General features: G+C 43.9%; 1 protein-coding gene across 1 annotated transcript in view; it reads right to left on the bottom strand.

Annotated features, from left to right (window-relative positions):
- LOC134665917 (protocadherin-like wing polarity protein stan) overlaps positions 1-27022 on the bottom strand; it is a 79998-nt gene that overhangs the window by 12164 nt on the left and 40812 nt on the right. The window contains exons 20-49 of the mRNA XM_063522975.1: positions 26673-26847; positions 25311-25436; positions 24356-24596; positions 23824-24046; positions 22957-23099; positions 22587-22721; positions 22249-22403; positions 21637-21803; positions 20621-20893; positions 19925-20038; positions 19303-19477; positions 18860-18999; positions 17599-17785; positions 16897-17099; positions 16381-16590; positions 15778-15964; positions 15207-15497; positions 14493-14720; positions 13732-14134; positions 13197-13338; positions 12212-12433; positions 11630-11850; positions 10970-11116; positions 9825-10022; positions 9134-9223; positions 8927-9043; positions 8683-8801; positions 8206-8364; positions 7040-7141; positions 1671-1884 (exon numbers count right to left, since the gene is read on the bottom strand). Of these exons, the coding sequence (XP_063379045.1) occupies positions 1671-1884; positions 7040-7141; positions 8206-8364; positions 8683-8801; positions 8927-9043; positions 9134-9223; positions 9825-10022; positions 10970-11116; positions 11630-11850; positions 12212-12433; positions 13197-13338; positions 13732-14134; positions 14493-14720; positions 15207-15497; positions 15778-15964; positions 16381-16590; positions 16897-17099; positions 17599-17785; positions 18860-18999; positions 19303-19477; positions 19925-20038; positions 20621-20893; positions 21637-21803; positions 22249-22403; positions 22587-22721; positions 22957-23099; positions 23824-24046; positions 24356-24596; positions 25311-25436; positions 26673-26847 (5507 nt within the window). The remainder of the gene's footprint in view (positions 1-1670; positions 1885-7039; positions 7142-8205; positions 8365-8682; positions 8802-8926; positions 9044-9133; positions 9224-9824; positions 10023-10969; positions 11117-11629; positions 11851-12211; positions 12434-13196; positions 13339-13731; positions 14135-14492; positions 14721-15206; positions 15498-15777; positions 15965-16380; positions 16591-16896; positions 17100-17598; positions 17786-18859; positions 19000-19302; positions 19478-19924; positions 20039-20620; positions 20894-21636; positions 21804-22248; positions 22404-22586; positions 22722-22956; positions 23100-23823; positions 24047-24355; positions 24597-25310; positions 25437-26672; positions 26848-27022) is intronic.

The following is a 27022-nucleotide window of genomic DNA, read 5'->3' on the forward strand; positions in this document are numbered from 1 at the left end:
CATGTGCGCGTTATTGTTTTAGAATTCCCCCGCGAGCGCATGTGACTCCTTATTTAAATTCATCAGGCATTCTCAAAATGGCTTACAGAAGAGAACTCCATCTTTCTTCCTTATTGTTCGGTGTAGTAAAGTTTGCAAAACCGGAGTATCTCTTTGAAAAGTTCACCTGGCGCTCAAACACCTCAATGAAATATGGCCTTAGATCGGTCAACAGCAAATTAGTAGCTTCACATCACTGCACCACCGCTTTTCGAGGTAGTTTTAAATACACAGCAACTAAGTGTTGGAATAATATTCCTCCACCACTACAGACATTAAATGGTCTTCATAGTTTCAAAACCCGACTTAAGCAACACCTTCTTCAGATTCAAAACGAACTTCCTCTTGGCGGTAGAGCAATACCCTCTTACCTACCTTCTTATCTCTGATAATAGCCCAGCCAAACATTACATGCTGTAAAATTTGATTTCAATAAATATCAAATTACATTAAGCTATATTGTTAACAAATACTTATGCACTTCACACTCAATATATATATCCCAATTTATATACACAAAACGTTACTTCTTTTAAATATGATGCTGTACACAAACTATAGAACACACATAGAATGCACTGTAAGGTACACATATATTTTTATAACTTGCACTCCTCGCTCCGTTCCGTCACATATTTTATTTACTTTAGGTTCTTTATTATTTTATTAGGGTCCGACTGAAAATCAGCGTTGCAGTTAATTTTACTGCAACATCATGCTGAGTCGAGCCCCTTTTTAACATCACGCTGTTTTGTTTATATGTTAACATAAATTTAATTTTGTTTTAGAAGTTTTTTAAGATTTTATGTTCAAATGTACCATTCATGTCATGTTTGTGATGTTAAATAAAGTTTTTCTATGTCTATGTCTATGTCTATGGTTGGTCAATCAATAAATGTTATAGCTACCTGAAAATGTACAATTTTTTTTATTATTATTTAAGTAGATACTTAAAGATACACCGCCGCCGGCCGCCTTTTTTCGAAAGAGGGGAACGCCTGTTAATGACCACTCCGTTGGTTATATTCTCTAAGTTCAAAATAGAGGTCTGATAATTCAAAATTCAGAAACATCTTCTAATTAAGAATTCTAAGATTTAAGAAATGTGTCGATTACGAAAAGTGTAATTTTATTGTCACCTATTGTCAAGAGGCAGTCGGGAAGCGTCGACACTAGCGACGTACGTGTCGTGCACGTTCTCGAGGATGGAGGGCTTGACCCTCCGCCGGCTCAGCTGGTACACGTCAGAGGTGAGGTCGGGCACGGGCAGCGGGTTGGGGGAGGGGGACGCCAGCGGCCCCTCCGTGTCCGACCCCGGCTCGCCTGACCACCGGATGTCGGCCCGATTCGGTTCTAAGGGAACAGCAAGGTAAAACAATAGTCACCTGTTGTCGAGCGGTAGCCGGGACGCGTCGACGCTAGCGACGTACGTGTCGTGCACGTTCTCGAGGATGGAGGGCTTGACCCTCCGCCGGCTCAGCTGGTACACGTCGGAGGTGAGGTCGGGCACGGGCAGCGGGTTGGGGGAGGGGGACGCCAGCGGCCCCTCCGTGTCCGACCCCGGCTCGCCCGACCACCGGATGTCGGCCCGATTCGGTTCTAAGGGAACAGCAAGGTAAAACAATAGTCACCTGTTGTCGAGCGGTAGCCGGGACGCGTCGACGCTAGCGACGTACGTGTCGTGCACGTTCTCGAGGATGGAGGGCTTGACCCTCCGCCGGCTCAGCTGGTACACGTCGGAGGTGAGGTCGGGCACGGGCAGCGGGTTGGGGGAGGGGGACGCCAGCGGCCCCTCCGTGTCCGACCCCGGCTCGCCCGACCACCGGATGTCGGCCCGATTCGGTTCTGTGGAAACAGCAAGGTAAAACGCCCGGTTTTAGAGTTAGAAATGAAATAGTAAAAATAAAATGGAAATGAACGGCTCACCGCGAAAACCGAATTTCGAAAATTGCGGGGATCATTCTCTTTTACTCCAATGAAGGCGTAATTAGAGTGACGGAGAAAAATCCCCGCAATTTGCGAACTTCGATTTTCGCGGTTATAGCCCGGTTCATAGCAACTTGTCCTGGCCAGTTGCCTTCTCCGACAAGTGTTTATCGGCCAACGCCAATCAAAAAATGAGAATGTATCGAATCGGGACGAGATGACTCATGCGAACCAAAAATCGTGCGATATTTGCGATATCTACCGGTTTTTAACCGACTTCCAAATCTCAAAGAAGGAGGTTATCAATTCGGTTGTATGTTTTTTTAACCGACTTCCAAATCCCAAAGGAGGAGGTTATCAATTCGGTTGTATGTTTTTTATTTTTTTTATTTTTTTTATTTTTATTTTTTATGTTTGTTACTCCATATCTCCGTCATTACTGGACCGATTTTGAAAATTATTTTTTTGATTGTATGTATATGCATACAGATTGGTCCCGTTTTTGTCAAAATCCAGTTCTGATGATGGGATCCATGAGGAATCGACGGAACTCCTCAAATCTTAAAGGCATACATATGGTGATTTTTGTGTTTTTATCAACAAATCAAGCATATACATTCAAAAACGTGACATTTGATGAAGTGGAACTGCTGATGATGATCAGAACGGAACTCTTCAACGACGCATAGTTCACCTTTGGCGATTTGTCCTCTTCGTTATGTTTGTTAAGCAAGTTAAGTTTTTAAGCCACAATTTTATCAAGCTTGAGTTCTGATGATGGGATCCATGAGAAATCGAGGGAACTCCTCAAATTTTAAAGGCATGCGTATAGATATTTTTGTATTTTCATCAGAAAATCAAGCATTTTCATTAAAAACTGTCGCATTTGATGAAGTGGAACTGCTGATGATGATCAGAACGGGACTCTTCAACGACGCATAGTTCACGTTTGGCGATTTGTCCTCTTCGTTATGTTTGCTAAGCAAGTTTAGTTTTTAAGCCACATTTCTGTCAAGCTCGAGTTCTGATGATGGGATCCATAAGGAATCGAGGGAACTCCTCAAATCTTAAAGGCTTACGTATAGAATTTTTTGTATTTTCATCATAAAATCAAGCATTTACATTAAAAACTGTCGCATTTGATGAAGTGGAACTGCTGATGATGATCAGAACAGAACTCTTCAACGATGCATAGTACATGTTTGGTGATTTCGAATTTCGATTTTGACTTGGACTGGGACCCGGACTCATACCCGGATCCGGTTCGGACCCGGACTCGGACTCGGACTCGGACCCGGACTCGGACCCGGACTCGGACTCGGACCCGGACTCGGACTCGGACTCGGACCCGGACTCGGACCCGGACCCGGACTTGGACCGGGACTCGGACCCGGACTCTGACTCAGAGACCCGGACCTTGACCCGGAAAACCACTATGATACCTAAACTAAATAAACCACTATGATTACCTACCATAAAATGTGGGTATGATGATGCCAAACCCCTCCCGCTCAAACTCCCGTACACCGCACCGCATGCGCCGTTAAGTGGGTTAGGTTAGGTTTGAACTGCGATCCTCACAGAACCGAACAAAAGTGGGTTAGGTTTGGTTAGAACTGCGAGTCTTACAGAAACGAAATGCTACTAGAAAAGTGGGTTTGATTAGGTTCGAACTGCGATCCTCACAGAACCGAACTGCTATCAGAGAAGTGGGTTAGGTTAGGCTAGATAACTACGACCCTTACGGAAACGAAATGCTACTAGAAAGTAGGTACTGGTTTTACCTCCTTTTCTACATAGTGCACCATCTACCATAATCTTTCACCGGGCCCCATAGAAGTCGGTTTTTTTTTCTTAAAAATTATTTTTTTTTATGTTTGTTACTCCATATTTCCGTCATTACTAGATCGATTTTGAAAATTCTTTTTTTGATTGAATGTATATGCATACAGATTGGTCCCGTTTTTGTCAAAACCCAGTTCTGATGATGGGATCCATGAGGAATCGAGGGAACTCCTCAAATCTTAAAGGCATACATATAGTGATTTTTGGGTTATCAACAAATCAAGCATATACACCCAAAAAAGTGACATTTGATGAAGTGGAACTGCTGATGATGATCAGAACGGAACTCTTTAACGACGCATAGTTCACGGTTGGCGATTTGTCCTCTTCGTTATGTTTGTTAAGCAAGTTAAGTTTTTAAGCCACATTTTTGTCAAACTCGAGTTCTGATGATGGGATCCATGAGGAATCAAGGGAACTCCTCAAATCTTAAAGGCATGCGTATAGAGATTTTTGTATTTACATCAGAAAATCAAGCATTTTCATTAAAAACTGTGGCATTTGATGAAGTGGAACTGCTGATGATGATCAGAACAGAACTCTTCAACGACGCATAGTTCACGGTTGGCGATTTGTCCTCGTCGTTATGTTTGTTAAGCAAGTTAAGTTTTTAAGCCACATTTTTGTCAAGCTCGAGTTCTGATGATAGGATCCATGAGGAATCAAGGGAACTCCTCAAATCTTAAAGGCATGCGTATAGATTTTTTTGTATTTTCATCATAAAATCAAGCATTTACATTAAAAACTGCCGCATTTGATGAAGTGGAACTGCTGATGATGACCAGAACAGAACTCTTCAATGACGCATGGTACACGTTTGGTGATTACGAATTTCGATTTTGACTTGGACTGGGACCTGGACTCGGACTAGAGATGTGCGCCGATGGCAAAATCGTCGGCGGCGGCGTCCGATGATTTTTTGACCGGCGGCGGCGGCGTGATCGGCGTGAAATCGGCGTGGCATAATTTTTAATAATGCATGAGAACGTGGCTGTAGAAACTCTACATTAAAGCCTTCTGAGTATTTACTAGGCTATCCAAAGCATATTATGTGTGTTTTCAAAATTGTTGCCGAAAATTATGTCCCGGCATGTCACTTGGCAACCATTTATTACCAATACCAATCTAACGGTTATCAACGGTATGTTTAAATATTAAAATAAAAAGGATACTTTAAAACGCTACATTTTAGGCAGTATTTTTACTTGCTTAGCAAGCGAAATACAAATAAAACACAAAAAAAATATTTAAGTTGCCTTAATTCTATATTGACTTTTCCCAGCCGATGTCGCCTCACCTAGGATTTGTTACGAAATAATGAATGAATACTTTACATTTATATGAACTGAAGTTTAACAGAAATGTATGTTAGAATAAAGATGTCATCGTTTTTAGAAAGTAAACGTCTGTGGCAGGTTGATTCGTTCAACAGAATGTCTTTGAAGTGTCCCGTTTTATGGAATTGGAATATTAAGGTCTACTTTGTTTTCTTTACTGCTAGCTTAGTGATGATACTTGGTAATTTAAGTTCCTATAAGTAGGTTTTGTTTAGGTATAGCTTATTACGAAGCTTTAACCTGACTTTTTAAATTTTGATTGAAATATATATTGTTAAGTAAAAGAAGCTGTTAATCGCCATAAAATGACTAAGAATTGATCGTGTGTATTTTTAAATGAAATTGTATATTATGTGATACATAAATCAAATCATATCTATCATATGATGACCCTCATGCGTGTCACCAGCATCATACGAGAAATCATAAAATACGCAATTATAATCGTGGTGACAGCTTGCTGGAGATTCTAAGAAGAAGATAAACATGCTATCTTCTTCTTAGATGTCCTAGGATATCAACATGCTATTTTCTTGACTTTAGTTCACTGATTAAATTGACAATAAAGAGACTATTGGTGTAAAACAAAATACGTTTTACAAAAAAGCTGTGCGATGAAATATCAAGTAATAACCTGAGATCCATAAACTAGATCTTGTTTAAATTAACGCTAAATCGTTATCACAGACCGCAAAGGCAAAAATGATGTTAATTTGCTTCACTGGCAAATAATAAGCGAAAAAGCATAAGGATCTTTAAATTATACCTCTGACACTATCTACTCACTACCCAACATGGAATAAGACACGATAGGTATCAAACTTTTCCACGCCGATTATACGCCGGTCAAATTTATCGGCGGCGGCGGCGTGGAAAAATCGTCGGCGGCGGCGGCGCGGCGGCGCGGCGCACATGTCTAACTCGGACTCATACCCGGATCCGGTTCGGACCCGGACTCGGATCCGTATTCGGACCCGGACTCGGAACCGGACTCGGACCCGGACTCGGATCCGGACTCGGACCCGGACACGGACCCGGACTCGGACCCGGACTCGGACCCGGACTCGGACCCGGACTCGGACCCGGACTCGGACCCGGACTCGGACCCGGACTCGGACCCGGACTCGGACCCGGACTCGGACCCGGACCTTGACCCAGAAAACCACTATGATACCTTAACTAAATAAACAACTAAGATTACCTATCATAAAATTAATGTAGGTATAAAGTACGATGATGCCAATCTTACTAGCCCCTCCCGCTTAAACCCCCGTACACCGCACGGCATGCGCCATTAAGTGGGTTAGGTTAGGTTTGAACTGCGATCCTCACAGAACCGAACAAGGATTAGGTTAGGTTAGAACTGCGAGCCTTACAGAAACGAAATGCTACTTGAAAAGTGGGTTTGATTAGGTTCGAACTGCGATCCGCACAGAACCGAACAGCTATCTGAGGAGTGGGTTAGGTTAGGCTAGAACTACGACCCTCATGGCTCCTCTTCACGATGGGCCAACGCCGGCCACTCCAAGGGACGCATTTATGCGTTAGAGGGAGCAAGTGATATTGCTATCTCATTCTACCGCATGGCTGCGTCCCTTGGAGTGGCCGGCGTTGGCCCATCCTGTAGAGGAGCCATTATACAGAAGCGAAATGCTAGTAGAAAAGTGGGTGGTTTTACCTCCTTTTCAACATAGTGTACCATCTACAATAATCTTTCATCGGCCCCCATGGAAGTCGGTTTTTTTTTTCTTAAAAATTATTAAGTTTCAATAGGCCTTTTCTATAAAATATTGTCATTAGGCTAGGTATTGTCGGACTGTAAAGTATCGAGTATATAAAATTTTAATAAATCGACTCCATTATTATATTGCAGGTGCAAAGCTTTTGCTTACCTTCGCGGATGTGTGAAGGCCATCTCGGCGACATGCCTAAAGGTGCACCTTCTGTGATATTGGGTAAGTAGCTCCCGCCGTTGGTGCTCGGAGCGCACTCTCCTAAAAATCACACTCGCTTATAATAGTTGTCATTTCACGCATAGAATACTGGGAGTTGATGATATTTTTAATGAAAAACTGTTCGTCTTTAAATTTGGTCCTAAGTGCTCTCGAGTATGTAAATATGAGTATCCGGACCAGTGTTGAGGTCACACAATTTTTATTTTATTTTTCAAATAAGTTACATAGCATAACACAATATGCCATGTTATTAAGTAATAGTGGGATTATGAAATTGGTGTTCTTAGCAAGTTAAACAGCCTACTGACAGATTGACCAAAAACTTTCTTCAAGGTGCACATAATATCGTGCACATAAATTACATTCACTCATTCGTTCACTCACTATCTTTTTTACAATTAGTACTACATGTAGCTGTATGTGTAATAATTCACATCAACTCTCGTGATGCCGACACCTATAAGCAGAGTGCGCAGTTTACGCCCGACTGTGTTGCTCTGACCGTCAAGCATGAATTGCGTTCTCGCGCGCGATTCCATACTTGAATTCGCGCGCGAGAACTCAGCTCATGCTAGCAGGTCTGGTTGACTATTGTTGAAACATGTCGAGCGATATTCGAGCTAAATAACACTCGTGAGCACAGACAAGACATTCTCCAGACAGAGCATAGTGGCGCTACCCCCTCTGCCACAAATATACGGTAGTTTTACTCCATTTTCGAGTCAAGTGTCTTTGTGTGACGCCCGTGTCTTTGAACGGACCAATCACGGCCCGGGACTCGCTCACCTCGTCCCCCGTACCCCTGTATTTTTGGCAGCATCAGTTTCATGAATTAATTGGTCTAAGCTCCGCCTAGAGGACTCCTATAGTCCGTTTTTTTAGCATTAGAAAGAACTTCGCAGAAGTAAGCTTGTGGTTCCAAATCGCCGCACTTTTAGCGGTAATAATTTGAAGTAAATTATATGTATTGACCATGCTACATTAGATAATTCAATAATTATTAACAAATAACCAGCCTGATAAAAATTGCACGCTTGCTTCTGTGGAGTTCTTTCTAATGCTAAAAAAACGAACTATAGTCTATGGTCGTGGTCGGTACTGACTGGGGTTGGCGGGCTGGTCGGAGCGGCGCGTGCTGGTCTCGTCGTCGTCGGAGGAGTGGCTGGAGGCGAGGTCGAGGCTGCGCGCGCTGGCGTCGCTGTCGCTGTCCGAGCCCTCGCCCTCCGCGCCCGGCGGCGCGCGGCGCCGGCGGCGGCTCTCGTCTGTACATATACCTTATGTTAGCCCTCGGTCTCCGGTTTACCCCGTTAGGTTGCGTCACGATACTCACGATGTATGGATGTATATTTAAGAACACGGAATACACCGATTAATAAGTAATTATTAGGTATCCAATTTATTTTGAAGTCAATACTATTCCTAAATATATAATCGGCTAAAGCATTAGTTATCATGGCTTTTAACTTCACATAAAAAAATAGAATGGAGTTTCGCAAAATGCAGAGTCAGATAATATTGTAAAGTCGTAGAAAAAGTAAAGTCAAAAATAAAAGTAAAAACTATAATTTATGGAGTTTTACCGTCTCTGCGAGTATGTAGCGAAGAATCAAATCCTCTAAGGTACGCAGGCATATCACTCGCACTCGTATTGTAGTTAGACGTCGACGTGCTTGTATGACGAAGTTGACCGTCACTTCGGCTATGAAACAGAAAAAATCGGTCAAAAGATGAAACAGAATCATAAAATATATTTAATAAGTATAAATCCTCGTCGCCAATTTAATTCACTTTTGGCGCCCAACGTGGGACCAGAAGTTTTTTTACCTGTAAGGACTGGAGCTAGTTTTCGTTGTCGACCTAGACGTCGTTGAAGAAGCCGATATGCCGATGTTTCTCAGCTGGCGGCCTGGTTCAGTCCCACTGTGGTACGCCAATGCGGACCTAATGATAAAGTAACCACATATTTAATTAGCTTGGCATGATTATCATGCTTATAACGTAACTTGTAAGAACTTTGAAGAATCGACTAACCTGTTAGCTGACAAATTCTGAGCACTGCTGCTAACTATAACTGAAGTATCAGCCAAAGGTACTTTCTTGCCCATGCACCGTAGCATTGTTCTGAAAAAAAAATTAAGATTAATGATTTAATTTTAAAGAGTGTGTTTGTATGACCTGTAATTATTTTCATTTTTCTATATTTAGATATAGTCGAGCTAATTAGATGATCTTTTTTCACTCCACTAACCCAAGCCGAAAAGTTCTAATACATATATCTCCTTCGTCTCGTCGTTTTAGTGTTTGAGAAATGTGTTCCTTCCTTATAATAGTCCGAAAATATTCTAAGAATTTACTGGATGAGGGTGGCAAGCGGCCAGGAACCGCTACTAATATCTCTATCTATACGGAGTTATCTATGTTAATCTTCATACTATACCTGTGTTATAGCATTAGAGCTCATTTAGACGATGCGTGAAGTCGAATGCGATTTTTATTACATTGGCGGTATTGAGCGGTCAGTTAAATTGGACATAACCAACAGTCCGCAATGTAACTAAATCGCATGCGAGTTCGCGCGCCGTCTGAATCTGCCCTTAAGCTTGTCTTAAAACTTCCATAGACTCATGCTTAGGTACTTTTTATTTGAAATTCTGATAGAAAAGTCCTTATTGCACGCGAAGGACTCTGATGTGAAGTCACACATTACGTGACGTCGGCTCACCTCCTGAGGTTGTCGCGCACACGAACGTTGAAGGCGATGTAGCCGAGCGAGGCGGCGGCGGCGTGCAGCACGACGCAGCCCGCCAGCACGGAGCTCAGCAGGTTGCGGCGCGAGCCGGCCTCGCTGCCGAGGATCAGCCCGCTCGCCCACGCCATGCAGAGCAGCGGCAGGCATACCACGCTCACGGCTAGCAACATCCTGGGGAACGACATGCGCTTATTAGTAAAAAGTAGTAGTGGTAAGTAGTAGTGTTTTTAAAATGTCAATGGAAAAACAATCAATCATAAAAAGTTTTAGGCAAAAATTTCATTTTTGGTACAAGCTTTTATCGCTAACTGTACTTTTCTTTCCACAGGCAACTAATGCTCATCGAGACAATTATAAAAAACCCAAACACAATTAGGTTTCGTTGTTTTATCACATAGTTCCTATGGCCACCTCCGGTCTCCATCATCAGATCAGCTCGATGACACCATAATATTGCATTGTCACACGACTTACGTATGTATGCAAAATTTCAGCTCAATCGGAAACCGTGAAGTGGATCAAATTTAACTTGCAAGATTTGATTACACACAGACAGACAGACAGACAGACAGACAGACAGACAACGGTCAGGTGAAACTAAATAAAAGCTTGTAAAAATAAGAACTTGTTGGCTACGAGTACAATAAGGCACTCGAAAAACTATTGCAATTCAAATATTCAAATTCAGCCCTTCAGCAAATACATTAAAACAAGATAAACTTTTTTAAAGAAATGGCATTGTCATCTTTTGTTAAGCTCAATCGCTAATTACCTGTGCAAAATGAAATGCATTAATAACAACAGCTAGTAACGCGTAAATCGATAGAAATTTTACACGTCGATACTTTAGTTTAAGATACAAATTTAATTGATGGGAAATATGAAAAATACTTACTCCAATCTTTCTGTTAAATATTTCATGATTGGTGCCGTTAGTATAATGTAAGTAAGTACCTAAGTAAACAGTTAATTGTACGAAAAGAAAGGAATATTGGTTACATCAGATATTAATATAAATGTGTAGTACAAAGGCGATTTATCAAATAAGTAGGTTAACAGTAATTGACAGTAAGGAGTAAGGACTATTATGGCGCGGCGGCCACATAATATGCAGGTACCTCAGGTTGCCGAAGCCGGTGACGTGGTCGCGCACGGTGAAGGCGGCGCGCGTGGCGCCGGCCAGGCTCGCCACGGCGGCGCCGGCGTACACGGCGGCCGGCACCACCACCCACCACACTACTGGCTCGTGGCAGCTCACCCAGCAACTGGTGGAACACGATACTAGTTAAACGTAGGAATCACATACAGGGTGTGCTGTGAAATTAGTTACATGTAGCTACGTCCAGACTTAACTGTCAACAAATTATATGTACCGAAAACTTAATAACCGGAGTCGCCTTTATGAGCATACCCCTCTGCCGAAAACGTTGTGCAAACTTTTGTTTGGACTGACGTTTATCTGACATGGCTATTTTTGTATGTTACGTACAAAACATGTTTGATAGCCATACATTTGACGCGCCCCTCCCCCGCAAATATCGGCAGACTATTTTGTACAGAAAATGACAGCCAAAGCTCGTTACTAAATACTCAAAGACCGAAAAGCGTCTACGAACAGAGAATAGGCGGGAGTGAACGAGTTAAAGAAAAGCCGCTAGTAATACACCACACCAGACCTGCTAGCATGAGTTGCGTTCTCGCGCGTGACTTCATATATCTAGCGCGGCTTTAAGTATGCACGCATCTCATGCTAGACTGCCAGTAATATAAATACTCACAATAGCGCGTGCCCGTACTGCTGCTGGTGGTGCGAGGCGGACAGCGCGAGGATGACCGCCGGCGCGGCGTAGGCAGCAGCTAAATGTGCTGCTAACCCGCCATGGTTGACATCTCGTAGCTCTCGTAGTAGACGCCGTAGCTGCCACGCGTCGCACGCCGTCCAGGCCAATGCTGCCACCCACCAATAGTGCAGCGACATGGCTATTATTTTGCAGGCAAACTGCGGCAATGAACAAAAATGTTATTTGCAAACTGTCAGTAACCACGCGGCTTAGGGCTCATTTAGACGATGCGAGTTTCATTACATTGCGGGTTTTGATCGGTCGGTTGAATTGGACGTAACCAACAGTCCGCAATGTAACTAAAATCGCATGCGAGTTCGTTCGCCGTCTAAATAAGCCCTTAATAAGGATCTGAGTAAGGTCCTAAGAGTTTCGAATTAAACATGATATCTCTGGGTATGTGTAATGAAACTCGCAATTTTCATTACGATTATGATAATCTATGAATTTCAGCAGCGACAACCACAAACAAGCAAAACCGAGCCCTATTGCAAACGAAAACAGTTCCAATTTCCTTACCTCATTCTGAACCAAAGAGCTTCTTGCCTTCAACGCGATCAGATACAGCAGCTCGGCCATAAACACGCAGAATATCAGGTGTTTATGGATAGAGTTGGAGACGGTCGCCGCGCCGCCGCGCATGAGACAGAGCGCGGCCCACGTCGCGAGCAGGAGCGGGAGGGAGATACTGAACGCGGTGTACGATGTCACGGATTCGAGGAGTGATGGTTCGGGTATGAACTGTAAGGAAAAATCTTGATTAAATTTCTATTTTTAAGGTTCCGTACCGGGTAAAACGGGACCCTATTACTAAGACTCCGCCGTCCATCTGTCCGTCCGTCTGTCTGCCACCTGGCTGTATCTCATGAACCGTGATAGCTAGGCAGTTGAAATTTTCACAGATGATGTATTTCTGTTGCCGTCATAACAACAAATACGAGACAAAAAACAAAAACATTAAATCAATAATTCAGTGGGGCTCCCATACAGCAAACGTGATTTTTTAGCCCGTTTTTTGCGTAATGGTAAGGAACCCTTCGTGCGCGAGTCCGACTCGCACTTAGCATAGCAGGATTCAACTAGAGAATGTGTGTGCTGGTAAATTTGCTTGCTGACGGAAACTGCTTCGCACTTAACCAGGTGATGCGTATAAGTGTAGGTACTTTCATACACAAATTCGGATAACCTTATTGGTGCGAGCCAAGGTTTGCGACCGCATCAATCGGTTTGGAAACCGCACGTTTTAGGTACCGCTCAACCTCAGTGCTGGTGTAAATTTTTAGCAGGTCACCATGACAATACAGGGTGTGTCTGACCATGGGGCTTTAAATCCAGGGCTCAGTTCTACTCGCTAAACTGAGCTACTTTTATTATGGCACCAACCCCGAAATCCCGAAAAAAATTTTTACATTTACAGTTTAACGAGTAAAATCAAGCCCTGGATTTAAAGCCCCATGGTCAGACGCACCATGTATGTTACCTCATGGTCATGACAGTATGTTACCTCAATGTCAACTTCGTCGACTAGTACAGCGAACGTGGAGAGATGGTTGCACGTGCAGTTGATGAGGAGCGGCTCGTGCGAGTACGGCGACCAGTCGTAGTCGATCTCCGTGTGGCATCCGACGCGAGACCATTCGCCACTTCTGAAATACAATAGGTTGTCAATACTACGTAAATTAAAATTCACTGTGTCAAAAATGGGGTTATCCGCAGATGGTCTAGAACGCAAAATGACTAGTGTGTTGTTTTGCCTAAAACGCAATTAGTCTATCTATCTTAACTTTATAGCGATATCGACGGAGCCCCGCTTCCGCGGGGCTCCTATTCTTTGCTGTTTGGCCTTCGGCCATTTGAAGATACCTAACGAACCTAACCTATGTTATGTTTGTGCTTTGAAAGAAATTAGTGTTGCTACATTATCACCAATAAATGACGTCAAAAGTTGATACACATTAATTTATACACACAAAAAAAGACCCCCTAAAATTTTACTTAGAAACAGCAGCAATGTCTTAATCGTTTTTCAATAGACTTACCCTCTTAAAGTAGACCAATGCACGCACTGCGGGTTGGTCCTCGACCCAAACGTCTCCCTATTAATGTCCAACCACATCTGCAGTCTAATCGGCTTCTTCAGTCGAATCCCGCCCATACTCTTGTATATCAACCGCTTTCCCATCCTCGTAACGTTTTCATCTTTGAACTCAGGGTCCATGGTTAACGCTAAAACCTTCGGACCATCCTGATTCTCAGCGACGTAAGTGGATTCGTTGTCTTGTAAATTGTCAGCGAACTGTTTTTCTTGCTTTTTCATAGCTGGCTGGATTAAGACGGGGCCGTGGGTCTCGTGTTGTATTTCGGGTTCGTTGGAGTGCCATTTTGGGTCGTTGTGTGTGGGATGGGACACGTGGTGGTGGCCCTTGTTGGTGTATGTTATGCCTGAAAAGAAGAAAACATGATGAAGTAATTATCATACTCGTCATATTTATAAAAGAAGCATTTTTAAGTGCACATATCCTTTTTTAACATCCGACCTAATCGTTATCTACTTAAAGACATGAGTTGAGAGGTATACTACTGACTGAACAAATAACTTATCTTCCTCATCCACATTGACGTCAACCACGTCGTCTCCGTCCTTAGACTGTCTGTACCACACATACTCAGGTACGAACAGTGCCACCTGCAGTATCGGTGAGCCTATAGTTATGTTCACTCCCCACCGCCGGCCGACCGAATCGTCAGTACGTAAAGGCATGAGTTGAGAGGTATACTACTGACTGTTCAAATAACTCACCTTCCTCTTCCACATTGACGTCAACCACATCGTCTCCGTCCTTAGACTCCCTGTACCACACGTACTCAGGCACGAACAGTGCCACCTGCAGTATCGGTGAGCCGATAGTTATGTTCACTCCCCACCGCCGGCCGACTGAATCGTCGGTACGAAGTGGCATGAGTTGAGAGGTGTTACGCGAGTATTGGAAGTAGGAGAATACGGCACGAGATTCGGGTTCTGGGTTGTCTGAAAAAAGAAATGTAATTTGGTTTTGCGTTATTTACCTACTTACTTTGATTATGAACATTGAATACTGGAGAGCGTCAAGTGTCGAGAATCATTTTATCTGAGTTTTAATCACTTGTCTGAAAAGGGGCAGGCTGCTTAAATGGTATCGTCTTGGGTCGTCCCATTCGTTTTTCGTCAAGTTCTTAAATTGGTCCTATTCTGCTTTCGTCACTCATTCTACATTTGTCACAATTGTCGGTGGCTTTCAATGTAGAATGAGTGACGAAAAACGAATGGGACGTCCCAAGACGATACCGCTTAAATGAATCTAGACGTGGGGTATATGCTTTGTTTCAATTGTTGGAGTGACAAATGAAATTTTAAGTATTTAATTAAATTTAACAAAAGGTATTTCATTCAGGAGATCCTCAACGCAGGTTCTTATTTATTGCAAAATTAGTAATTTTCCTTTACACCCCTAAAAAAACTTTAAAAGTGGCTTACCTTGTCCATTATTATTAGTAATCCCCAGCAAATCAAGCGGCAGCAGTATCCTCGTGAACTTATCGAACTTGGACCTGGTCTTGACATAGTTGTTGTACTTCGGGAAGGACACAGTCGGGCTGGAGGGTTTCTTCCCCTTCTTCCCGTACCCGGTTAGGGGGGAGTGCACGAAGGCTGACGTGTCGGGGAGCACGACTCGCTCGGTGGTGTAGGACTCGGAGTTGAGCCGAGTCAGCTGCGTGGGCTCGAAGCCGTATATCGACTCTGAGGTTACGATGTCGACGCCGATCACTGTTGAATTAATTCATTTTAAATTCCAATTAGGTTTTACGAATGCAGGAATGAAAAATGCTCATATTTTTTATTTATTGGACAGTAAATCGTCATATCTCGCTAAAACTTCGCCGTGGTCTTCGGTCGACTCCGACGCTGCATACAGTGTTAGTATGTAACTCTGTACGCGGCGTCTAGCATCAACCGGAGTCCAACGCCTCGGAAAAAGCAGGTGTTACCAAAAAAGTTGTAGGTGCTTGTTAGATATCTTCAGCAAAAATCTTAGGAATAAATATACCTAAGTCGCTGGTGACAATCTCAAAGGGGCTGGTGTAGGTGTCGTGCTGGCTCTCGGCGAGCACGGCGATGTACTGGTCGAACTTCTGCAGCAGCCGCTCCACCCCGCGCCCCGTCAGTTGCCGGATGCGACGCCATTCGCGGGAGTACTTCGCGTTCAGTATCGTGTTCGCGGATTTCATTATGTTCTGCAAATATAAATTGGTTTTTGAACCGAACAGTACCTAAATAAGGGAAGGAAATTCAATTATAACGGGTTTAATTTGTATGTTATTTTTTATATGTCTTTTTGTACAATAAAGAGTTTACTACTACTACTACTAATTTCTTCTTCTTCTTTTTAGAAATGGTATCATCTTCCGCCCGTATTCAGACACAGCAAACACTTTCTACTAATGAGAGTTATAATATATAAGATTCGATAATTATAAGTTAGAAGTAGACCACTGTAGCCGTATTAGGTGGATGAAGTAACATAATTGCTGTATGACGACGCGCTTGCCACGTTATTGATGTAACCAAAGCAATATGCACGATCGCTTTTGTTAACCTTGAAAATAACGAATCTGCGCCAATCGATGGATTTTCTCCGTACAATACTCACTCGAACATAGTCCTTATCCTGACTGTGCGTAAGGTTCAATCCCGCTTGTCGCAGCTCATAGCGCAGTAGCTCCAGCAGAATACCCTCAGTGACCAGCACATCTGCTCCGTACAGCGCGGGCGTGTTTGAACAGGCAGAGGCCAAGTCATCCGCGAGGCGAACGCCTACGAACGTGTTTACCAGTAGTTCGCCTGATTCGATCTTGCTTAGCTGGAAAATAAAGCACGTATGAGTTAAAGTACTGTGCATTTAGGCACTTTTAAGTCCTCGCAAGCCAAAAACAGTAGGTATTTAAAATATTTGTGGGACCTGTATTTAATTTATACTCACAAGAACGGGTTACACCACCTACACTTGCTAATGGTATACCTAAATTAAAGATTATGTTACCTATAAACTGATCCAGCCGGTTTTGTACATGGTCAGTTAACCAATAAATGTTATAACTACCCGAAAATGTACAAATTTTTAGTTTACTTTTATTTAAATACCTAAAGATACAGAGTATAGTCTCACCTGTTTCCTAAGTTGATAAAAAGTGGAAGTTGTGCAGTTGAACATGTCCGGCTCCTGCCACGGCACGACTTGCGTCTCGTCGCACATGCGCGTTGCCTTCCCGCTGGTGCCCGGCGGGCAGTCCGCGTACGCCTCTATACCGAACTTGGTCCGTGGCCACCAGACTCCGTGCGAAAACGAACGCGGGCATCCGTCGTATACCACTGGAATATAATAAGCTTGGTCATTTTTTGGCTATTTTAAAATTATAAAAAAAATATATTTGAAATTCACCTAATGAGCTCTATCATTTGATATATAACTTTTGATTTTAACTTTCTCATTTACCCTCCAAAAGTGGCCCCCATGTTTAAAATTCAGTAATTTAGGTTACATATCCGACTTTGGGTCACTAAGTTATATATGTGTACCAAATTACAACACGGTCCAGTAGTTTTCGAGAAAATAAGCTGTGACAGACGGACAGAGAGACGCACGAGTGATCCTATAAGGGTTCCGTTTTTACCTTTTTAGGTAAAAGAACCCTTAAAATGGATAAAAACTCGCTCAAAGTTGGCACATGACATGAGTCACACGCGCGGCTTATGATCCCACCGGGGCAGTAGCACTAGCACTGCCTTTCAGCCTCGCTAAAACTGTCGCCACTCGCCAGGGTGTAGCACTTGTAGCACTGACAAAACACTCGTAGCGTGTAGTAGTTACCTTCGCATCCGGCGTTCGGCTTCACCTCGGCATAAAGGTTGGCACAGGAATCACAGGCGCGGCCAATGACCCCGCCGCGGCAGTAACACTGCCCGCTGTCGGCCTCGCAGGAACTGTTGACGGAGCCGGCTGCGTAGCACTGGCATGGGAGGCACTCGTTGGATCCGGGGAGCTTGTAATGGTTTTCCTGTTTAGAAAAATTACGAGTATTATAAGCATCAATGAATGTTTCATGAGGAAAATAAAACAATGAATTACTTTCATAACCCTACTGAAAATATCAATTTCATCTGTGGTGTTGCTTTCGAACCGTTTTTGGAGCATTCCACGGGCTGTCCCGTACAAACGCATTTTATTTCCTTTGTTGCGACTTTTTTCTCGGCATTTAAAGCAGGCGATTATTTTTCTGTGCATATTTTTGACCATTTGTCATAGAAAAGGAAACTCTTATACCTTTAAATCTTCAGAAACTTCGCGTTTGTACGGGACAACGGTAGACAATTTCATGGAATGCTCCTTTTTCATCGAAACTAAAGCCGGCCACTGACTAACAGGCCGCCGGACGAAATCGGCCTGTCAGTTAGAACAAAAATTGGACAGTTCCGAATAACTGACCGGCCGATATCGTCCGCGGCGGACTGTTAGTCAGTGGTCGGCTTAATTAAATAAACTGTTGAGTCAGATGAGCTCGACCGGCAAGCAAACCGTCTGTCGGTAGAAACTCATTGCTCAGTAAACAGATGGCCTGCAGAAATAAAAACTATGACATTGGCGGCTACGTAACGAAAAATGCGAATTGGGTTGGCCCGTCGCAAGGTGGACCAATGATCTGACGAATATCGTAGTTGAAATTCCGTAGGATTAATGTAAAAACTTTGACGTTCACCATATGTGAGCACATTGCTGATTCGTTACGTGATATATAAGTATCTATCCCAACTTCCTGTCATCTTACTGTAGGTACCTACTAAGGGCCAGTTGCACCAACCACAATTAACAGACTGATCAAGGTCAAGTAGCAGAGAACTATGAAACTTTCCATACAACAAAGTTTTGCGAACGCTAAAACGGTGACAAACAGTTTGGTGCAAGTGGGCCTAAGGCCTAAGGCCCACTTGCACCATCCCACAAACCCGGGGTTAAGCGGTTTAACCGTCAACCCATCAGTGTCAAATTGTAGGTACTGATAACCATGGTAACGCCCGATTTAACCGAATAACCTCGGATTAGTGGAATGGTGCAATGGCCTAAGTCTACTAACCTTGCAGTGGCAGTGTCCGGAGTCCCTGTCGCAGTGCGGGTGGTAGCCGGCGGCCACGGCGCAGGCGCACGGCCCGCACGCCGCGGCGCCCCACCACCCGCCCGGGCACTCGTCCACCCCCTCCTCCACGCAGCCAGAACCTGGACGAAATAATGCTGGTTAACATCATCGTATACCCTAGTCATTTATAGCGATTGAGTTTATACAGTTTAGTGACTATGCGCGTTGGAATCTGCCGCCTTATGGCCTAAGTCGGATACTTGGCACTTCGCGTCAATAACTCCTCCTGAGCAGGCAGCACCCGTACAGTTCACGAACGCTCTCATCATATAGCGAACGAGTTAGATCGTAACACGTTCTATACAAAATATGTAAGAAGTCCTTCTTTAGATTTCCTGTCTTTTTATACCAGCTGATAATAATTAAGTTTTAGACAAACTCACTAGTGAGCAGGTATCCGTCGTCGCACACACACTGGTAGCCCTTGTCGGTGTCCGCAGGCTCGCAGCGGGCGTGGTCGCCGCACGGACGGAGGTCGCATGCGGCGATACATTGCGGCCCGTAGCGGCCGCGGGAACAAGTACACGTTGTCGCGTCCCAGGATGACTCGCATTTGCTCTAAACAAGTTACCACAAGTTAGAAATTGCAAACGATTGGACGAGACATTACAGATGTAGTTGTAGTAAAGAGAGAACAAAAGCCATTATAAAAATTGATTTTAGACACATGGAATGTGATCAAAAATGTGGTTAGGTATTGAGTACGTTTATGTATGAATAAATAAAGAAAATTATACACCCTATTAGTTACATTGGTAATAAATAAATTATGTCTTCATCATCATCATCATATCAGCCAGAGGTCGCTGGACATAGGCCTCCCCCAAAGAGTGCCACAATGACCGGTCTTGCTCCACCCGCATCTAGCGGACTCACGCGGAAATGATGTCTTAAATGACTATAATATGATGGAATTATGGGTGATTTTCGGGACTACCCGATCATCTGAAGTATTAGTATTACCCGAATACATTTAACTGTAAGTTTATTGACATCAATACTTACATAAGGCGGACAGATAGACAGCATACAGTCGGCTCTAGATTGACATCCATCTTTCACATTCTCTATTGTGGTGGGCCGGTTGAGTAAGTTTTGATTAGTTCCCACTCTTACATCCTGAAACAATAGGGAAGTTTCCTCTACTTAAAATAAATTATTTCACACCGTGCCCGAAATAAAGCACCAGAAAAATTATTTATTAAAAAAAACATAGATAGCAGTTAGTTATTTTTAAACATAATTTCTATTTAATAAACCGGATAGAAATAAGCAAAGTAAGAAGGTTGACCGTGACGTCACTATACTCGTTTTCATATAAATTCCATATTAGAAATAGTTTTAACAGTTCTAAAAAAGAAGCTGATTTGACTAGTAGTAAAGTAGCCTATACCATTGTGAAGATCATTTTATGGGCAGATAATTATTATATGAGGAAAAACCTCAATGTGCGAAGTCGTAAATGCTATTCTCAACTTCGTAACTGGGAAGTTCTGGCTCCAAACTTGGCAAAAGGGTCCTCAAAATGTTATCAAAGAGATATATGGGCCATTATGATACACCCAAACCAAACGGACGACCGTGGTCGTAAAACTTCTCATTCACGCTCGCGCGGTCGGAGGTAGGGTAAGAGAGATAGAGATATGACATCGGTCATCCGTTTGGTTTCGGTCTATTGTAGAGACCACTCCTTCAACTTACCTGTATACAACCTTCAAAGTACCCAACGTCCGAAGCCAGCAATCCAGCCGTGCTGTCCGGTCCACCAATCAGAATCTTTCCAATATACTGTCCTTGGACCTTATTGGCCAGCATCGGCAATAGTGCGGTCCTGAGCCCATAGTCTATGGTGACAGAGATGTCGGTGCCGAGCCATTTAACCTCGACCCGGTGCCAGTTGCCATCTGCTAGGGTTGTTGTTGGCAGGAACATAGTTTCGCCGTTGTATGAGTAGTGGAGGAGACCGGATTTCAACTGTGGAAGATACAATTTTATTGTTATTTTTAAAACTTATCTGTGGTTTATCTATATAGGATGTTCAAAACTGAATGTCACTTGAATAATTTAGATGAATACGTAGAGACCTTCGAAAACATAGTTAAATTTTTTTTGTTTGAGGGTACTTTTAGTAGGTCATCGATCATCATCATCATATCAGCTAGAGGACGTCCACTGCTGGACATAGGCCTCCCCCAAAGAGTGCCACAATGACCGGTCTTGCGCCACCAGCATCCAGCGGACTCCCGCGACCTTGTGAGAGTATGACTCACGCTAAGAAACACCGAGCTGTTCTGTCCCACTTGTATGGACATGAGGAAGGCGTCCTGCTGCCGGGTCCGCAGCGACAACGCGTTGAGCCACGGCAGCTGTATCGGTCGCAGCAGCGGGTTGAATGACAACATGTGAGAATTTGACTCACGCTAAGGAACACAGAGCTGTTTTGTCCCACTTGTATGGACATGAGGAAGGCGTCCTGCTGCCTGGTCCGCAGCGACAACGCGTTGAGCCACGGCAGCTGTATCGGTCGCAGCAGCGGGTTGAATGACAACATGTGAGAATTTGACTCACGCTAAGGAACACCGAGCTGTTCTGTCCCACTTGTATGGACATGAGGAAGGCGTCCTGCTGCCTGGTCCGCAGCGACAACGCGTTGAGCCACGGCAGCTGTATCGGTCGCAGCAGCGGGTTGAATGACAACATGTGAGAATTTGACTCACGCTAAGGAACACCGAGCTGTTCTGCCCCACTTGTATGGACATGAGGAAGGCGTCCTGCTGCCTGGTCCGCAGCGACAACGCGTTGAGCCATGGCAGCTGTATCGGTCGCAGTAGCGGGTTGAATGACAACATTCCATCGCCGCTGAATCGCCATGGTGCTGACGTAGCTGTACGAAAATATATGTTAATTTTTTATACATTCAAAGCATTAATAGGCAGAGGGAGATTAATAGGGAGGGGATTAATAGTATTATTGCAATGTTCTGCCGCCAGAGTGCAGCACTAATTTGTTTAGTAAACCAGAATAACTTATACATACTACTCGAAAATCGAAATTTCTTTATCTGCCTCTCTATCGATAGAATAAGCAAGAGTGATAGAGGCAGAAACCGAACTTTCGATTGTCGTGTTTCACGCTAGGCCATGTGATTGACATAGTGACGCATGTGTCATTTATGATGTCAATGAGGTTTCTTTACTGTATGTGCTAATGGTGCCTCCTACGCAGAGCTTTGCCTAATATTCCTTATTGAAAAAAAAATCTTCAAAAGGGTAAAAAGTATAAGAAGGTATCTCGAAGGCGAAGAAAAGGAAAGCTACGTTTGTACTTACTCTCGGAACAGTCCTTGCCCGTGTGCCCCTCGGTGCACTCGCAGAGGTACGTGTCCCAGAGGTCCCGGCACACGCCGTCGTTGTGGCACGGCCCGTTGTCGCAGTGCGAGCGTTTTTGCGAGCAACCCGCGATGGTGCCGTTGTCTGCTACGAAACTGTAACATTGGCAAAACATTAGAAACGTCAAATTAAATGTGATTCGTAAACAAATTAAGGTGATAGTATAAGAAGTTTTTGCTTCGAAGTTTTACCAGGCTTCTTTTCGCTATATCGTTGTTGAACGACTGTAACATTATTGAACGTGGCAAAATTCTATCGCCTTTGATATGACATCATACCTGTTAAGGTCAATAAATCGATGATCGATGTGGAAATCCGAGATGCACCCAACGAAGTCTTTATTCTTCACTTGGAAACTGCTGGGAATGTTCGGTAGTCCACCAACTTGGAGCGGCCCAGTCAAATCCAGGAATCTAGACAAGAAAAATGCATTAGTATAAATTATTAGCGTACGAACTTATTTGGAGTTACCTAACTTACAAATTACAAACCACCGTACATAGGAAGTGATATCAACCGTAAATCTTCCAATCATCAAGTAAGTTTAATTGTCAAGAACCAGACGATAATCTTTATGAGACATAAATTAACTTAATAAGCAGGAAAATTTATTTAGATTGAAATGACAGATATCTGTAATCATTATACCTATGACAAGTCTCCGTAGGTATGTCGCAGCGAGGAGGTAGTATCTTGGTGGTCTGGTTCGCACAAGCGTATCTGATGTCGAAGTCCGCTGCTCCGGCGAGCGATAAGTCCTTGTCACAGTCGTCCAATATTAGAGTTGCCGTCTGTTTGAAAGAGTATAAGTTATTAATGTGATCAGCAATCGCTTGTTACCCAAATATAGAAATAGGTTAGGTATGTAAATCTAATATCAGGGTAATTTTATAATTTTAGGATAGTTTTTGTTCATTGTTATTTATTTTTCTTGCTGTGCATATTTATTTTGGATGACATTCCTATATAAAGTCTACCATTAGCCACTTTTATTGTAATCATGTATTGAATGTTTCTTAAATAGCGTGCCTTATAAATAGAATAAAAATGTAAAAATTCACTGCGGAGGCCTGAGATGCTCTCAGTTTGTCTTAGTGCTTCAGCGAGAGAGCTATTGATAACCTCTAGTGAGCTGACCTGTCGTGTCGCCCGCTGTACTCACGCTGTTGAAGTAGTCCACCTCGACAGTGTGCCACATGCCGTCGGCCACCTCCCCGGCCACGGTCACCTCCACCATCCCCCCGCCGAGAGCGAACATGAAACATACACCCGCCCCGCGCCGCTATTGATAACCTCTAGCAAGCTGACCGTCGTGTCGCTTGCTGTACTCACCCTGTTGAAGTAGTCCACCTCGACAGTGTGCCACATGCCGTCGGCCATCTCCCCGGCCACGGTCACCTCCACCATCCCCCCGCCGAGAGCGAACATGAAACGTACACCCGCCCCGCCAGCGCGACCCGCGCCGCTATTGATAACCTCTAGCAAGCTGACCGTCGTGTCGCTTGCTGTACTCACCCTGTTGAAGTAGTCCACCTCGACGGTGTGCCACATGCCGTCGGCCACCTCCCCGGCCACGGTCACCTCCGCCTTCCCCCCGCCAAGAGCGAACGTGAAGCGTACACCCGCCCCGCCAGCGCGACCCGCTCCGCTATTGATAAGCTCGAGGGCGATGAAGTCGTGTCGCTCGTTGTATCGGCCGTTATACAGGAGCAGCCCAGATGTGCCTTGTGTTGCGAATCTGAAGAAATTGACGTGTTAGTGTTTGTCGATGATAAATTTATCAAAACAGTCTCTAATTTTAAGTCGACACCTCAGAGATTTGGGTGCTCCGTGACTTCCGTGAGTAGATAATAATATTAACCGTAAAAAAGTTGATAACGCGGTGGAAAATACGATTTATCATAGAACGGTTAGGCCAGCAACATCATTGATCATTGGGGTACTATGTAAGGATATAAACTAAGTCCCCTTTTCAATCCAAACGCAACACATTGAAGCGCGAGCGAAGCATTCCAAATGCTTTATCTTGTCTTACGTGGTTACTTACTTCAGTTTCAAATGTACTCGATGCCGCCGCTTCAGCCCAGGGAACGTCAAGAACGACGACTGCGGGAAGCTCCGAGCCCTCAGTTCACACATGGCCGTGGTGTATGCTACGTCGATGGTGCATCCTTGGCAGAGGATACCGCCTTCTCGCTTGGGCACACATTGGGATCCGCCGCGGCAGACGGTCCCGTCGCCATTTAGATCGCAGGAGGCTTTGGTTAGAACCGTCTCGCAGTTAACTCCTGTGGAATATTGAACTTAAGAGTTGGTCTATTATGACAATCAGTGGGAGTTGTTTTAGTTAAGTAATGGGTTAGGGCCCCCCCACATCTGGCGTCTTTCGAGCGTCGGCGTCTGTCGGCGTCGGTCCAGCGCTATGGAAAATGACGTCGCTGCGCAGTTGCGTCGATGCTGCGTCGACGTTGCGTCGACGTCGGCCATAGAATTGTAGACGCCGACGCTCGAAAGACACCAGATGTGGGGGGGGGGCCTTAAACGTCAACATGTAACTTGCAACGCATTGCCATGATGTTGCTTTCTCGATCCTATTTTATAGCTAAACTTTAAGAACAAACTTCCGTGAGACTCAGGCATTAAATTTTTTATACTTAATTAAAACGCGTGTAAAGGGATCAAAGCGCCAACCAAACATGTAGAACGATCATCAACGTGACGTTAAGGGGTTTAGGTACCTATCTAAAGTGGTTTCTACCAGAAAGGGTTATGGCTCTAAGGGCACGTTTCGATCAGAGATGTGCAAGGATGCGTTGCGAGGGATGTGTTAACGTTAAGTTAAGAGCCAACAGCTTCACTTCATTTGCTTTACTCGCTCAACGTGCAGTGATAATACTAGTTCTTAAAAACACATCCCTCGTAATGCATCCTCGCACATCTGTAGTCGAAACGCACCCTTAATGTACCTAAAAGCCCTGAGGACAATTCAAAAGATAACTGACCAGTAAAACCGGGAGCGCAAACGCAAGTGTATCCACCCTCGCGGCGAATGCATGTCCCGTTGTTGGTGCACGGCGATGAGTAGCACAGGTCCACCTCCGTGTCGCACATGTAATGTTCTCGCGATCCTATAACAAACGTGTTTTAGTTTATACTTCACAGCTTACGCTTCTTTGTGAGTTGCATAGAATGAGGATCCCAGTCGTGTACTATGAGTATTATAACTTGCTCAAGTAAAGTATGTATGTAGGTACTTTACGAGTCCCCAATCCGCACTAGCGTGGGAACTATATCCCAAGCCCTCTCGCGCATGAGAGGAGGCCTGCGCCCAGCAGTGGGACCTATAAAGGCTGAATTATTATAGGTACTTTACGTGAGCAAGTTGTTTTTGAATTGAACTAATTAATTTCAGACATCAAAGACCAAAGTGTGGTATTCAGCAAACATTAAAAAGCGATGCTCTTCGGCAAAAAACCAGCGGCCGCGGCATGACCACTTTAAAGCAAAGAGCACATAGTGGCGCGATCGTAGCTGGTGCTCTCTCAGCTTATAGCCAGTCTTCTGCATGCACTCTACCATATCGTCAGTTGGAGTAATGCAGGCGCAACAAGGAGAGCACGTGCCTTGCTCTTCCTTGAACACGGCGGATTATGTAAGCCAGTACACACATGCCTGCAGTTATATACAGTGTGGAAAAATAAGTCGGGCCCTGGAGGGAAACTACCTTAAACCCTTAAGCTAGCTCATTTTACTTAAAGGAGACATTCCTTTATTTTTAAAAAGAAACATAACTGCATTTAAAGATTTTCTAAAACTAGATTTTCTAAATAAATTACGGATTTAAGGTAGTTTCCCTCCAGGGCCCGACTTATATTTCCACACTGTATACCTATAAACTCGAGCCGGGCGTGTGCAGACGGAGACGTATTACGCACCCGGTAATGGTGTGCTCAAATTACGGCGCCTATTTAATTAAAACTGCACGAGGCCATGCGCTTGGCGGGGAACAGAACCCTATGGAGGAATCTGGTCTTCAATAGAAGGATGTGATGTCACGAACCTCAGTATTAAGGGACCGACTGAAGAAGAAGAGTATGGTGCATATAGTTAGTTTTTTTAGCATCAGAAAGAACTTGAAAGAAGGTAAGCGATCTTGACACGTCTTTTAATTGAAAAACGCTTTTAAAAATTCAGTAACTATTACTTATGAAAGCAGAAGAATATAAATGATCGTATTAGATTAATAATTGTTACATATTTGCTGTGACTTATTTTTAAAACGTGTTTATCTATAAAAAGACATCAAGATTGTTTACCTTATTTCTAATGCTAAAAAAAGAACTATAATCTGAGTTAAGAGTTACCTGTGAACCCCTGCGGGCACTGGCACGTGAACGTGGTGACGGGGTAGATGGGCCGGAACAGCACCGAGTCGCTGGCGATGAAGCCGGACGCGTTGCCGAACTTGAGCACCGTCAGGCACTCCTCGTAGTTCAGGCACGGCTCGTGCACGCATACGTTGTCGTCGAATGGCAGGACCTGAATAAAAAAAAATTACATAACAGAGGGTTGATTAACGAAAACTGGCATGGATGGAATGAACGGAACTTTCATTGTATGAGTGAAACTAGTATAAGTATACGGTCAGAGCCACACTGTTGGTCAATATGATACACAAATAAATATGTATTTTCGTTCACACATATATATTTTT

This window comes from Cydia fagiglandana, chromosome 7 (assembly GCF_963556715.1).
Source record: "Cydia fagiglandana chromosome 7, ilCydFagi1.1, whole genome shotgun sequence".
In the NCBI taxonomy this organism is placed as follows: domain Eukaryota; kingdom Metazoa; phylum Arthropoda; class Insecta; order Lepidoptera; family Tortricidae; genus Cydia; species Cydia fagiglandana.